At 43.0% G+C, this 15949-nt stretch overlaps 1 protein-coding gene across 1 annotated transcript in view; it reads left to right on the top strand.

Moving 5' to 3' along the window:
* Positions 1 to 15949, top strand: part of Prkch (protein kinase C eta) — a 215903-nt gene that overhangs the window by 123404 nt on the left and 76550 nt on the right. The window contains exons 8-9 of the mRNA XM_026385188.2: positions 217 to 360; positions 515 to 688. Coding sequence (XP_026240973.1) covers positions 217 to 360; positions 515 to 688 — 318 coding nt within the window. The remainder of the gene's footprint in view (positions 1 to 216; positions 361 to 514; positions 689 to 15949) is intronic.

Genomic DNA, 15949 nt, shown 5'->3' with positions numbered 1-15949 from the left:
TGATTTTTTTTCCACATAGCAGTAGGCACAATCCAGAAGTTGCTGCTAAGGTAGTGTTGAGTTGCAGAACTTGATCATCAGCTCAGCTGAGCTGATCCAGCTATCCACATGTGCTGGATAGAAGGTTAGGAATGCCCCCAGTGAGGCCTTCTCCATCCAAGCATACTTCATGCTCACACTGTAATTTATGACTCAACATATTCTTTCTCTTTGCAGAAACTCGTTTCTAGATCGACCCTAAGAAGACAGGGAAAGGATGGCACCAAAGAAGGAAATGGGGTTGGGGTTAATTCTTCCAACCGATTTGGTATCAACAACTTCGAATTCATCCGAGTGTTGGGGAAGGGGAGTTTTGGGAAGGTGAGTCTTGATGGGTTTTGAACTGTCTGGGTTAAAGTAAGCATGCTATATGTGTGTTCTTTATGTGTGTCTGTGTGTATACCCATCCACTTGTGTGCCCCTACACTAAGAACCCACAGAGGCCTCCCTCACACTCCCTCCTGCTTTGCCCTAGGTGATGCTTGCAAGGATAAAAGAAACAGGAGACCTCTATGCCGTGAAGGTGCTGAAGAAGGACGTGATCCTCCAGGATGACGATGTGGAATGCACCATGACTGAGAAGAGGATCCTGTCTTTGGCCCGCAATCACCCCTTCCTCACCCAGTTGTTCTGCTGCTTCCAGACCCCTGTAAGTACCGCTCGGGTTCACTGACTCTGCAGCCTCCATCATTGGAGTTGAGATAATAAGATTTTGAAGATTTTATAAAGTTGAGGATCAGAAATTTTTTTTGGAATGGTTCTGAACGTAGGACCATCCAAAGACGTTGGGGACTTCTGGCAGCCTCTGGGAAAAGAGAGAAACTAATGAGTTCACCTCTCCTTCCTTCATGTTGTCCTGGGAAAGGTGTGTGTCCTAAGAATGAAGAACTCTTCCTATGTGTTTTCTCTAGCAGAGTGAAGGTTACAAAGACCAAGAATAGGGTAAATGTTCTAGGCTGATTTTTCTTGATGAATTTGGCCTTGATTTTACTCCAGACATAGGCACAAGAGGTCAGAAGAGGGGTCTGAAAAATATTGTCTTCTGAGAGAGTAGTCCCAAGAGGGCACCCTGATTTGGAATATCCTGAGGCATTTTTCCCAGCCTCAAACAAAACCTTTTGATTGATGCCACGGACTGATTTTGGGACTCGAGTCTGCCCTATCAGGGTTAAGGCAATTAGGAATGCTTTTGGCTGTGGTTAATGGAATACCCAACCAAAAGTGGTTGAAACAGAAACAGGATGGGTTCATTTCATTAATGCAGAGTTTGTTCTTTATTTCATGTGATGAGAAGTCTGATGGTAACAATGCTAAGATCGCATTCATTGCCCAGTGACATTGAGCCTGTCTTCCCCTCAGGGGTCTCAGGGTATTTGCAGCATCCCTCAATATCACACCCTCACATGACCAAAGCAGGAAGTACAGAGGCAGAGACCAAAAGGCTGCATGGACCACCCTTCTTTAATCAGGGAGACAAGACTTTTCCTAGATGTAGGCCCATTAATCTTAGTAACAAGGGAGGCTGGAAGAACAAATATCTGGTCAAGATAAACGTCAACCTCAGTTCATCCTGAGGCAGGGAACTCTGCTGCTTATTTAGAATTGGGCTCAAAATTTGAGTTTCTGGTATTGGTAAGAATGGAAATGGACCCTGAGAGGAGACCAAGATTCTGATGGATGAGTCGGAATTTCTTGCTGTCAAAAGGCATTCTGGGAGAGTGGCTTCTGGGTCTGCCCCATCAGGGAAGTAAAAGGTGCCCTGGGAGTGGAATAGGGGCATCTCACCTGGTCAGAGATGCTGATGCACAGTTCTACAAAAATTAACAGTGAAGCTGGAACCAGAAGGGTAAATTGAATTACTTAGGCAAAGAGAATAAAGGTGCATACGCCATGTCTGGTAAACAGTGCACACAAATCTGGAGGTGAGGGAGAACGTCAGGTGTGAATACAGCTCAGTACGTGTGGGGTACTGAGGCTGGGGAGGAGCCTGGTGGAACTGAGGATGCATTAAGGAGTTTGGATTTTAATCTTAGGCGCAATGGAAAGTCATGGAATAAATTGAAGCAGAGTGATGATTTTTCAGATTGCATTTACTTAACTGTAAGAAACTAATTTCTTACAATATACAAGCACCCTCCAAATATCTGTATCATTTATCCAAAAGAAATAGTATTTATTAGTTTCATGTGTAGCTGTTCAGAGAATGTTTTGTTCATAAAAAACATGCATACCACCTATATGCATGCATGTTTATTTTTTTAGAAAAATCAAAAGCAGTCATATACTTCATCATGATTCTGTTCTTTATTTTTAATATAATAGTATGTCTTGGAGCTTGTTCTATATTTGTGCACACCCAGCTGCTTAATTTTTAATGACTGTATGATATTCCATTCCATTTTAAGGACTTGCCACGTTTTATTTAACATGTTCTTTTGTGTGTTTTTTTTTGTTCTTTTTAGATATACATGACAGTAGAGTGTATGTTGGCATAATCTACACATATGGAGTATAACTTATTTTAATTAGGATTCCATTCTTGTGGTTGTACATGATGTGGAGTTTCACTGGTGGTGTACTCGTATATGAACAAAGGAGTTATGTCTGATTTATTCTACTGTCTTTTCTATTCCCATCTCCCCTCTCTTCCTTTCATTCCCCTTTGTCTAATCCACTGAAACTCTGTTCTTCCCTCCCCCACTTGTTGTGTGTTATTTAACCTTCTCTTTATTACCACTTGCTGTGCTGTGTTTTTTGAGTTCACACTCCCAAAGTGTGAGTGAGGAAGCCTCTTACCCTCACCTTCCCATCACAGCATGCTATGTATTGCTTTGGTGACCTGGGAGCTTTTTAAAAATGGTATCTTTGAAGGTCTAGCTTGCATTTCTCTGACTGAGGGTGAGACTGCACAGTCTACTGTTTAAGGATCACTTGCATTTATTGGGAAGGGATATGTGCAGACTGGAGAACAGGTGGAATGGGGAAGACTGGAACTTGGAGACAGGAGGATGCATTAAAGGGCATGCAGAGTGTGCATTCCCATGCTGCCTAAGTGTTGGAAAGGACGGGGGAGACGGCTGATGGCTTCTCCAGCCTCCCTCTGCACCTCGCGCTTCATGGTCTAGGCTCTATGAGACGACCGCCTCCTTGTCAGTGGCCCTCAGTGGCTCTGATGTCCTGGGACTGACCTGCCACCTTGCCCCTAATTCTTTTTTCCCATCTCCAGGGTCCTCAGTTCCTTTAGAGCTGCAGTGTTCCCTGCCTTCCACTGCTACCTGGAATATCCTCCAAACAATATTCTGTGCCCCGTCTTTGCCAATGCAAGCCCTTCGCCCATCCTCACCCCCCCCCCTCATCTAGCTGTTTTCTTGGAGAAGAGTGGGGTGACATTTTGGGGTCTGGGAGAGACAACTGAAAGATCAGACAGGTTGTCTGCGGGGATATCAGGCTCCATCCTCCTGAAGACCACGGTGAATACCATGAATCATGCAGCAGATCTGGGTTATCGCTCAGATTGCCTTGCCTAGGGTCTGACAAACAGATTGGGTGGTTTCCTATGATTTTAGGTTAATAGTTGTAACTGGATGATAACCCTGAGTCAGGCAGTTGACTGGTATTTAGGGACCCTAATCTAAATTCCAGTTGATGGGCTGGGGACATAGCTTGGTGGTAGAGCCCTGGCCCAGCACACACAAGTCCCTAAGTTTGATCCCCAACACTGAAAACAAACAAAAACTCAAGTTAGAACTGATTCAGGCAAATAAAGAAGTATGTCTGACCCAACTTCAAGGGTATTTTACTTATAAAAGAAAATCCTCGTGATTCTGTATAAGCAGTCAAATGTCTCACCAATAGTTACATCATGTTACAGTAGAGAACAAGAAACCAACCTGGGACAAATTAGGAACCCAAAGACTACAGAATGCATAGTTTTCCAAGAAAAGGTATAAATTATACAATATACGATTATAAATTTTAGCAGCCCCATGGGATTCCCAGAGTTTAGCAGCTCAAGCCTCTACTGGCATGTAGTGTATTTTTTTTTCCTAGTGAAAGTCTGATGTTTGGCCACAAGGTGGCAGTCGTTACTGCAAAGTGATTTTTATTTCTCCACCAGAGAAATATGAAACACATGTGACTGCCATTGGGGTTTAAAAATATATGCATTGCGATACATGTGTCTAACCCAAAGGATAAAGGGAATTTTCCCCTGCTTTAAATTTAGATGATAAATGAAATGGTAGGAACCATCTTGAAAGAATCAATTGAGTTTTTCTCATGCTAAGGTAGATTGCTGTTCTCATTTTTCTTCTCCCGGGTTCATAAGTTTTATGAGTCTGCACAGTGTCAGTGTACATGGCATTTCTTTACTGTGTGTCCATCTGCAAGAAATCCTCAGGAACTATCCCCATTCACTGTTATAAAGCAAACTCTAAAAGACAGAAAATGTTGGTTGCTTTGAGAAATGACAGCAGATGATGCCTTTTTAACTACTCAGTTCTTCGGGGCCCTGGCTTCTTGAAAGGGAGACTCCTCAGTGTTTAATGTTGTCCCAGAGGAGACTCCCCTGCAGAGCTGAGAAAGAGTCTAGGGGAGGCCCTGGAGTCACTCCCCAGCTGTCTGATCGTCTTTCCCTGGGAAGGCCCTTGTAGGAAAAGGATTCCCTGGTGTCCAGCCCTGTGGAATCTGCATTGCGGAGGGTCCCTGGACTGTAGGTGTGGAGACAAGGTGGGCCAGACTGACTCTGACCCTTTGGTCATCTGAAGTCTTACACCACATTTTGGGGTTGACCTAGCAGTTGTTTATGTGCCTCCTCCAAACTTCTGAGATTGAAACAGCATTGCTTCTGGGATCAGAAGACCTGAGTTCCATCCTAGCTTTGTTCCCCTCCATCTAAATAGCTTGACTCTGTCCTGAAATTCATTGGAGTCCTAAGGTTCCCATGATGAAAAGGGAAGCAGAATCGCCCTGAGGTCAAGTGAGGAAATGAACCAGAAATGCTTCCTACACAGTGTGAAGTGCTGCTCCAGAGTAGAGCAAGTCAACTCATTGTAACCTCAACCACCCCCTTACCCGTGCCAAAGACAGGTGCCCTGAGGCTTCCCAGTGGCCAGCAAAGTCCCCCACAGAGAGGCAATCATGAGCACCCCCAGGTAGGAATTTTGGAGCTTCTTTTGTTCTTAGCCAAAAAAAAAAAAAAAAAGCAAATTTCAAACATCAGAGACTATATTGAGTTTTCTACATAGATTGATAAGCCCATACATTTACCACCTGATTTTTTTCATTAGAGTACATATTGTTTGCAAGCATATAGTTAAATTGGCACCTTCATACATTTCTGATAGCATTATAAACTTTAATATTTTGTGAAGAATTTGATGATCTCTATCAAGACTCATAAACTGTACTCTTGGATCTGTTGATTTTATTTCTGACAATCTAGTCTGTGGCAATGGTGTAAAGAATAAATGTTATGCATAAAGATGCTTAATTTTCAGTTGTTACTTTGACACTTTCCCAGATTCCACATAAAAGAGAAATCATGTAGTATTTCTCTTTTTGTGCCAGGCCTATATCACTTAATGTCCTTCAGGTTCATCTGTGATGTTACAAATGACAGAATTTCCTTCTTTCTAAAAGCTGAATAAGATTCTGTCATGTTGAAATTCCAAATGTTCTTTGTCCATTCATCCGTATCCTCATTCATTCATCCATATTGTGAATAACACTTCAGTGAGCAAGAAAGTATAGCTATCTTTAACATACTGATTTCATTTTCTTCTAATGTATGCCTGGTAATATGGATCATATGGTAAGTTCCATGGTACCATTTTCCATAGTGGTGGGCTAACTTACATTCTCATCGACAGTGTGCAAGGATTCCTTTTCCTCCATATCATTGCCGGCTGTGTCATCTTTCATCTTTTTGAGGAGGTGATATCTCATTGTGACTTTAACTTGTATTTCTCTGATGATTAGTGATGCTGAGCATTTATTATGCACCTATTGGCTATTTTTATGTCTGTTTAGATTCTTTGCTTATTTTCAATTGAGTTGTTTATTTTGTTCCTATTAAGTTGTTTGCATTCCTTGTATATTTTGGATATTAGCTCCTTATCAGATACATGATTTGCAAATATTTCTCCCTGTGACCTCTTCACATTGTCAATAGTTTCCTTTGTTGCACCAAAGATTTTTAGTTTGACTGAATCCTGTTGTCTGTTTTTGCTTTCATTGCCTGTGCTTTTGGGGCCAAAACTTTTTGGGGCCAAAACTTTCTTAATAGAAAGTTATTGATGAGATCAACATCATGGTGCTTTCCTCCTATATTTTCTTGTAGTAGTTTTACAGTTTGGGATCTTATATTTTAAGTCTTTAATCCATACTAAGTTGATTTTTGTATCTGGTGTGAGATAAGGACCTAGTTTCATTCTTCTACATGTAGGTATCCAATTTTCCCAACATTTATCAAGGAGACTGCCCTCCCCCCATGTGTAAAAACAATTGACCATAAATGTGTGGGTCTGTCTCTGGGCTCTGTATTCTGTTTATTGATCTTTGTGTCTATTTTTATGTCAGTGTCATGCTATTTTGACTGCTGAATCTGGAGAGTAGATTTTGAAGTTGGGTAGGGTGACGTCTCTGGCTCTGTTCAAGATTGTGTTGGCTTCAGTGCATTATTTATAATAGGAAAATGTTAGAAATAACTTCAGCATCCAGCAATAGGGGCATACTTAAATAATAGACTGGGCTGGGGATCTAGCTCAATGGTATAGCATGTGCAAGGTCTTGGGCTCAATCCCAGGACCAAACACACAAAAAATACATGTATTTACACGTTCACCCACATACACTACTTGTCAAGGATTTTTAACCAATAAAAGGAGACAACATAATAAAAAAGATTTTATTGTATATTATTATGTTAGTGTATGTTACATATTAAGCAGTTAATTATTATGTTCCGACATTGTCGAGAGCACCTGTCACGTATTATTCTTTTCGTCTAATCCTCACAATAGCCTAATAAGATATGTGTCATCATTCTCTTCATTTTTGTCAAATAGTGAAGCAAAACACTGAAGAGTTAAGTTACTTGTCCAACATCCAACACTAGGAGGTTAGAACCCAAGAAAAAAATATAGAATTTATGAATTTGAGAAATTCATATCAAGTTCTGTCCAAGATGGCATATTGGTGAACCTGCCCTCCCCAAGAAACAAACAAACAAGGACTGGCAAAGAATTATGCCAGTGACGATCAGAGACTGTATTGAAGTAGTGGACTTATGGATTTTTTTTTTCTTTTTTCTATTTATCAAATTTGGTAGTGTGATTGTTTTTCTTAAAGATGGGGATGGGGGGCTGGGGATGTGGCTCTAGCGGTAGCGCGCTCGCCTGGCATGCGTGCGGCCCGGGTTCAATCCTCAGCACTACATACAAACAAGGATGTTGTGTCCGCCGAAAACTAAAAAATAAATAAATAAATAAATAAATTAAATGAAATAAAAAAAAGATGGGGATGGGAAGGAAAAAAAAAAAAAACACCTTCAGTCAGGGAGGAGGGCTCTTGGTCTTTAAGGTTCTGGGCCTAGGAAATGCTGCCTCCCTCCTCCTGCTTCCAGCTAAACTCTCTTCACACTCCTTTTATCCTCATCAGAGACTGTTGTGTCAGCAGCTGAGCCTCCTGGCATTTATGGCCTGGAATCTGGGTCTCGGCTGCCCTCCTCCCATGGGCTCTCCACTTGGGTTCTCCTGCTGGAGTCTCAGCTGATGCCAAGGGAGGAAGGGGGAGTGGGGAGGGGAGAGAGGAAGGAACAAAGACAGGGCCGTAGCAGGAAGGGGGAGTGGCAAAGTAAATATTGGTCAGATGCTCTAGTCTTTGTTCAGAGACCCAGTTTATGGGAGCAAAGGTTCCATTTGGAAAACACGAGACACTCTGCCCAGCGCCCGAGAACTGCTGCGCCGTAGCAGGCCCCGATGATGACTCCAGGGACGCCCCATTCCTTGGGAAGTTACTGGAGCACAAATCCACTGCCTTGAGGGTGGGCTGCAGACGGCTGTGACCCCCTTTGCAAGGTCGAGGCCCAGAGCTCTCCCTTCTGCTGGCTTCTGCCTGGGCTGCCGACAGGCGTGCTCAGGGCGTGAGCCTGCGAGGGTGGCGTTCCTGGCAGGATCAGAGCTTTCCACACCCCAAATGTGGGTCAGCAAAGCCGAAATCTAGTTTTGAAGGTCGGGGTGTCCAGGAATCTTGAGAACTAAATACCATCAATGTACACGCCGGCCCCAAGTGATTTCAGTCGACTTCAAAAATGTTGGGGAAATGACCTGAGCACATGAACTCAGGGGTAACATTCTTTCCTCTGTATTGTTTTCTCCATTGTTTTTAGGTTAAATATTAGCGAAGGAGTGTGTGTGAATGAGAGAAGAGGTGCAGCGCTTAGTCACTTGGACCCGGAATTCATGGGTCCACCTTTCCCCAGGAAAGTAATGCTGCTGCAACCTTCAGGGCAAGAGCTCTGGCTTGAAATTCTGGCTTGGCTCAGAGCCCACTTGTCCTCTGGAAGCACCCCCCGGCCCCCACCTCAGATAAGCTCCTCTTCCCAAACCTGTGTCCTTTTCCTCATGGTTGGCAGAAATACTCCCAGAAACGCTCCCCAGGCTGGCTGCAGACAGGCATGTGGGGACAGCAGCTCGCTTGCAGCCCTGTTCTGCCCCAGCTGCCATGTCCTCTCATGTGATGGCTGAGCATCTGCAGGACGGCTGGGCCTGTTGGTGTCCCAATTGCTGCCCTCCTGATGGATTGGGGGAGGAGGAGGCACACTTGTTCCTGCATTGTGAGTTACTGTGATGTCCTGGGCACGGGGAAGAGGCCCCGTGACGGCAGGGTAGTAGAGAAGTCCAGCCCCAAACTGGAAAACATTTCCCTCTGCAGAGGCAAGGGTTCTCAAGAGGCCTCTGTCACCCTCCTCAGAGTTGCTTGATGATGATTATTAATTTTTTTGACCCTGAATGGTGTGGGATTTGCAAAAGCCAAGGTTGAAAAATGAAAGAACAGTTCACTGAGACCCTAGCATACATTCTAGGTGCTTCTATTGATTACCGATGATATTTCTAAAACTGCAGACCGGTGTTCCGTGAATATCTGTGGAACAGAATGTCTTATTCAATACCTAAAGTGATTTAGGAAGATCATTTTAAAGGTCTGGAAACTGGGGTCCAGAGGAGTTAAACAATTTACCCCACATCACAAAGCGAGCAAGAGCTATTATGTGGATTTCTTGATCAGGCTGTCCAGCTTAATTATTTATATGTCACTTCCTTTATACCACAGCAGGAAATCTCTTCTCTCTGAAATATGTGTAGCTGAGCAGGATAGTATCATTAGGGAGGAATAAAAGCAGTTTTTTTCACAATATGTAGTTTGGGGACTTTGATGAAATACCTAAGGATATTTCCTCTTATCTGTTTGTAACTAGGTTTCCTCCTTTCCCTAAGCAATGACTGCTACAAACACAATTTGGTCTGCTTATGGTTCATTTGTTATAGTTTGCCTTTGGCTCAGATCAAAATAGAAAATGAGCCAGAACATGGTGTTTCCCATCTCTGCATGTTCCCAACTTTTTAATAGTGTTTCATCTTTCTTTGAGATTATTAATTATGGGTCTATATCCATAGTCAGGCTGGATCTGGCTCTTGGGGGGTGGTGAGGAAATGTGTGACCATCCTTCTTCTCAGCCTGAGATCCCTGGGGACAAGATGTACAGAGACTATCTCCAGGCTCCAGATCTGGGGGGATTTTTTGGGACCTTGTCTTCTGCCTTCTCAGGCTTCTAGACTTTCTGTTGCTAAATGGGGCCACAAAAATGAATGGTAAAAAAGAGAAGCTGAACTCTACACTGTTCCATTGTCTCTGTCTCTTTGGATAAGACTGCCTGCCAAGATATTTGGTCTGTTAAAAGAGTTTGAGACAGTGGCCTTGAGGTTGCTCAATTGGAACTGGCCTCCTTGCTGGCTGTCACCAACGACAACTCACAGGTGGAACAGACCTGCCACTTGGGCATTTGCTAAGATGGTTTGTGGACGTGTGTGTAATTTCCCTTGACGTAACTGAGACTCTGCCAGGGTCAGATGTGGCCCCGATGTGTGATGTGTTCGTGATGACTGAAAGCTTTTGGTGGTGGCGATTGCTTGGTCATGGTTTTTCCTGACCACAATTGGAAGCTCTTAGAATCTGCAAGATACAGAAAGTTAGAGATACCTTGCCCTCAGCAGTGTCCTTCATAGAAATATAAGTGACTTCTCCGGAGTGAGAAGGAGATGAGCTCTGTGCCACGCAGCTTAGTGAAAAGTTGGTCTGAGTGAGTGTTAGGCAAAAGAAGCAGCTGTTTTATTCCTTAGTCTTGAAGGAAAGAAAAGACCAACATGTGTAAAGTAGCAGTGTGCAGTAGATTGCATGTTCTAAGTGTAGTCCTTATACCACCAGAGGAAAGATAGTTGAAAATAACCCTGAATTCTGGAGAAGTGCCTACCTGTGTGCCAGCCTTCCTGCCCGAGTGCTTAAAGACCAAAAAACTAACTAAGACTTCAACCTTAAGCAGCACCTTGGGTACAACCCACAGGTGTTTCTACAGGAAGCAGGGTAGACTACTTCCTCGACCAACTGGGATGTCTGGACTGGACCTGAAGCTAATACCTGTGGGTGGCTAGCATGGGTTCACCCCACCCTGAAAGAAGAATCATGCAGTATAAAGCCTACCACCTTGGTTCAAAACTAGAGGCTGCAATATATTTTAGTTTTGAAATTTTGAGTTTTCTCTAATTAATTACTCACTGGTAAGAACCTGTCATATCTGTCTCTGGTAGGTCCCAGAACAATCCAGGGCCTCTCGTGAGTTGGAACAACCCTGTTAGCATCAAGTTAGGGTATCTGGAGGTTTAGAGAATTGCCCATTATAGTTAGCTTACAACAGAAGGCCAGGAAATGCTTATTTATTCAGCTCATGTGGACAGAGTACTTGTGAGGTACAGGCAGGGCTTCACACTCTGAGGTCCAGCACTGCACACAGCAGAGGGGAATCCCTGTCCTCTTGTAACTGACCTTCTTCTGGGAGTTTATAGGCCTGAAGCTCAGGAACAGGCTGTCCTACAAAGAAGACTCAGCTGGTAACCCTCTATGGGTAGCCGGTCCTGGTGGCATTTCATTAAAGACTGACTCAGAGCAAGACATCTGGTTGGAAGGAGGCCCATGGGGCTTATCTTGAAGCTGCATTTGCATATTAAGTGCACCCTTATTTTTAGGTAGGATGAGGTGAATTTGAGACTAACAAGACATTGTGTTGGGACCAGAGGGGCGTGGAAGTGCTTGGCAGTATCTCTGGGTGGTGTTGGGTTCTATTTTGCCCAGGTGTTGGGGGAGGGGGCTCACAGAGAGAGGCATAATGGGAAGAGCAGTCCCTTGATCACCCTTGCTGTCTGCATGATTTTCCCCTTCCCTCTGGGTAGGCTGGTCTGTTTTACCAGCAGCCTCTGCACCAGGCTGCAAAGACACCGTCCACGTCCCTTGCCCACCCCCATATTGACTGTGTGCTGTAAAGACCAACTCTGCTCCTCCTTGCCAGGGTTCCTTTCCCTGCCTTCTGTTGTAACCTAGTCCCTTGGCTCAGTCTTCCCAGCAGACCCTCCATTTCCTCCCTTTGTGGTCACCCAGGGAGTTTCTGTTTCCCTTCTGTGGGAAGCTCCTAACTTTCAGTGTGTTGGTCTAGCAAAAGAGCCTGCTGTATTTCGAACTCACTCCTGCTTGCTTCTGGTCTGTCATAGTTTACTGCTTACGTGGAATTCTTCCTAGAGCCTCTTAATGTCATCCTCATGGTATATGACATTTTAAACATAAAATGATCTATAATTCCCAATAGAAGCAAAAGAAGAGAGTTCTTTCAGCCAAACTGTCCCTTTATCCCATGCATGTTTTTCCATTTCTTTTTCCATATCTTGGAACACCCAAATTGGCTCTGGCCACTTTCCTGTTCAAATTTCCTCTGGTTCCCTCTGCCCCCAGGGAGCACAGAGCCATTAGTCTCCTTGGTGCTTTCTGAGGTGATAGAAATTGGGAACCAGCCCAAGCCCACCATGAACCTCGACCTTCTTCACTAATGTGTCTTCCCATGGCAAAAGTCAGCTCAAACTGAGTTAGATAAAAGCAGGAAAACTAAGGAACAAAAGAGGCACAGTGGACCTAGAAGTGGCTTTAAGTTTCTCTTCCAGAAGCCTGTAGACTCTAGGACCTGCTGGTTCACTTTGTCCCTCCTTCCTTGGGCTTTAGATCTAGAGAAAGTTCCATGCCACTTTGCACAGAACTTTACCCCCCACCACACTGACCCTCACCAGTAGGTCAGATAGTTTTAGTAATCTAGAGATGTGGGAATTTTCATCCTTTGTGGTTAAAAAAAAAATTAAAGACTCACTGGTTTGTATAATGCAATGTCGTTTGTCAGTTACTAACATGTGGGCTGGATAATTCTTTCTTGTAGGGATTATCCTGTGCATTTCAGGATTTTACTTGTTTGTTTGTTTGTTTGTTTGTTTATGCAGTGGTAGGGATGGAACCCAGAGCCTCACACTTGCAAACACTATAACCACGGAGCTGCACTCCAGCCCCACTGTAGACTGTTTAGGAGCTCCCCTGGCCTCATCTCTGGAGACGCCAGATGTGCCTCCCCAGTTGTGACAACCAGTGTCATCAGACATTGCCAAAGGTTCCATGGGGGTAAGGGGAAGAATCTCCCCTGACTAAAAACTGTAGCCTTATATCACTGTCAATTGATCTGTCCTCAATGTAAGAGGTCAAGTAGGCTAGCATATGTATATATTTTCCTTACAGATATCAAAATGAAATTTTGTATCAAATCTTTGTAAAAATAGAAACATTATCACTTTTTTTTTTTCTGAGTTTGTAGAAAGGCAGAGTTCCTGTTAGGGGCTCCTGATAGCTGTCAGTGGCTGCAGGGATGGGGCCTCTGAGCTGGAGGAGAGGGTAGTGGAATTGTGCAGGGTCTGTTCAGTGTGAGCCAGGGCTAGCCTGCTAAACTTCTCTGCAGAGCAGCCTGCCGTGCGATAAGACAGAGCTGTCAGAGCCTGGGGCATCAGGGAGCCAAAGATTAGCTCACTGAGCATGTGTTTAAAATGGGTTATGTTAAAAAGCAAGCCATGGAAATATGCAGCTTCTCTTGTGTTGGCGTTTAATCATTACACTTTCACTTTACCAACAAGGCATTGCATCAGTGGCATTTTATGAAAACCATCCTTTCACCCTGAAACACCTAGTTTTTCTTCCTGTGTGTGCTGCACATGGCTGGAATTTTCAAAACAGAAATCATCAGAGCTTTAAGAAACATTTACCAACCAGCATGGAAGTTATGCTCATAACATGAGTGTACTTTATGAGAGAGCAAACCGGCTGTTTTCTTTCTTTTGTTTATCTATGTATGGAAATGCCATTTCAACTTAAAATAGAAATGCCTTAAGTGCTATCTTCAAAACTCAGTGGCCTCCAAATATTAAAGATAGACCTTCGTAATCACAGGCGTTGGCTGTTTCTATTTTGAATGGTAATATTGAAGTAATCTTGCATTGTTAAATTCAGTAAATTCATTATTAAATTCAGTAAATGATGTCCACCGATAATGAAGAACAAAACGTGGATCTACTCTTTAATTGCCTACCATTAAAGGTCACATTATGACACCATATGATAGAGAGAAAAAAAGCCATAATCGAGTCTTGGGGAGATTGGATGGATTTCCCAGATGAGGTGCTATCTGCGCTACATTTTGAGGATGTATAGGGACATACATAGTCACAAAGTAGGAGATAACTTCCCACATAGGTAACAGCAGTGCAGAGTCAAAGAGGCTTAAAATTGCATGATATGCCTGGGAAACAGCAGAATTTTAAGAGATGAAATACAGGTATGATGAAGAAACGAAGTCATAATGTCCTTTGCTAAGGATTCAATCATGGAGGTGAAAGATCTCAAGTCAGGGAGCCACAGAACGTTGCACTTTAGAAGGCTATTTCTGGTTGCCCTCTGCAGAGGGACAAGGTAGCAGATCTGAAAAGCAGGCTGACCCAGGGGCCTGTCGATCCCAAGGCAGTGATCATGGGAATGGAGTCAAGGAAACACAAAGGAGGCAGACTTGACAGGACTTTTTAAGAGGAATGTCCAGGAGTCCGGCCAGTCGGGAGTCTATAATGAGTTCAGGGGAATCTAGGGAAAAGATTCTTATTTGTCAGAAACACAGTTCAGATGGGGGGCAGCGGCAGTTAGGTTTTTGAATCATCAGTGTCTTCTTGGTATAGCAGCTACTGTAATGGGAAAGGTTTTAGTATTTTCGAGGGAGAAGAGAGCTGAAGAAGCAGTTCTGTGAAAGAGTCCAGAAGTGTAAAATATCAGAAAGGAATCAGAAGGATGTGGGTTTCTTAGGAGGAAAAAGCAAGAACCAAGAAGAAGCCAGTTCACCAAAGGGCTCAGAGCACTGGATCTGGCATGAGGTCATTGGTGTTGCCATCTTAGTATCTGCTCTCATCTTGGGGTCTGCAGTGCCCATCAGAACTCCTCCAGTTAACTCAATGCAGCTTCCTTACAAAGTCTCTGTACCTCTACTGTAAGGCCTGTGTCTTTCTTTCTCAATGGACAGTGCAAGATTATTCTTTAGCCCACCTTGCAAAAAATGGTTTGGGAAGGGATTATGGGTGAATCATTTGTTTGAACAGATCTCTTTTCCCAAACAGAGGGCCAGAGAAGAGATTGTGTGTCTGCAATGAATGAATCAAACTCCAAAATAGCCTGTAGAATGTATATTCCAGATGGAAATGTCAATAAGTATATCACCATCAGAGAGCAGAGAAGGAAGGAGTAGATTGTCAGTGGATTCCCAAGCACCATTGCTAGACAGATATGGAATATTGTGGCCAGATTGTTTTCTAAGTGGGTAAATGTCTAATCAGACTACTAACCCAGAATCTCCTACCACAGATAAAAGTATGGATTCATAGATCAGAGGGAGAGATGAAATCTTGGCTTTTAAAAATGTTTGTAAAGTTTAGATACCTCTGCCATGAAAAGTGATCCAAGTAAATGAAATCATAATTTTACTCTATTCTGTACCCACATACCAACAAAGTCTATAAATATCTTCAATGAACCTGCTCTGATTTTATGCTAAGCCAAAGTTTTTATGGAGAGAATTGCACTATGTGAAATAATGACTTGAAGAATTCTATTGTGCATGCTTTTGTGAAGTGACTAAAATCTTTTTTTTAAAAAGTGAATAATTACCTAAGAGATCTTGGTGAATCTAAGTTTTAGTGTAGTTCAAATGGGGACATTTTCAATTAGGAAGCACTGGTTACATGCGCTTCTCAACAATTAGGGGGTGCTCCAAAGGCTAGTGATGTCTAAATGATTAATTAGCCAATCAAAATTAAAATACCATGTCTAGTTAGTAATCATCTGCCCTCAGAAATGGCTGCTTTACCAGGGCAATAAAAGTGATCTTTATCGTGGTGTAGAAACTGTGCTATTAATACCATGTCCTCTAATTTCCATTAACTTAATTAGCAGTCCAGCTAATTATAGGACTTCATAGAAATGGCATGAAAATTGTATGCAACTATTAAAATTGTGGTCTCTATAATTGATTATATCAGGGATTGTTATGTAACAGTAAGTGAAAAGAGAAGGATGTTTTTCATTTTCTTTCTTTAAACACGCTGTGGAGTGCTAAGTGTAATTAGGACTTAGGGGGAAATTAAATCTAGTTAAAATTACCTTGTAAGTTTCTTATCTGCCCTCAACTATCCAGTTCTTTGGAAGCTAAAGGCCATATCTACTTTGTTTCTCTTTGCATTTA

The sequence above is a fragment of the Urocitellus parryii genome, chromosome 6, assembly GCF_045843805.1.
Source record: "Urocitellus parryii isolate mUroPar1 chromosome 6, mUroPar1.hap1, whole genome shotgun sequence".
NCBI classification, from domain to species: domain Eukaryota; kingdom Metazoa; phylum Chordata; class Mammalia; order Rodentia; family Sciuridae; genus Urocitellus; species Urocitellus parryii.
This window is presented reverse-complemented; position numbering and strand designations above follow the sequence as displayed.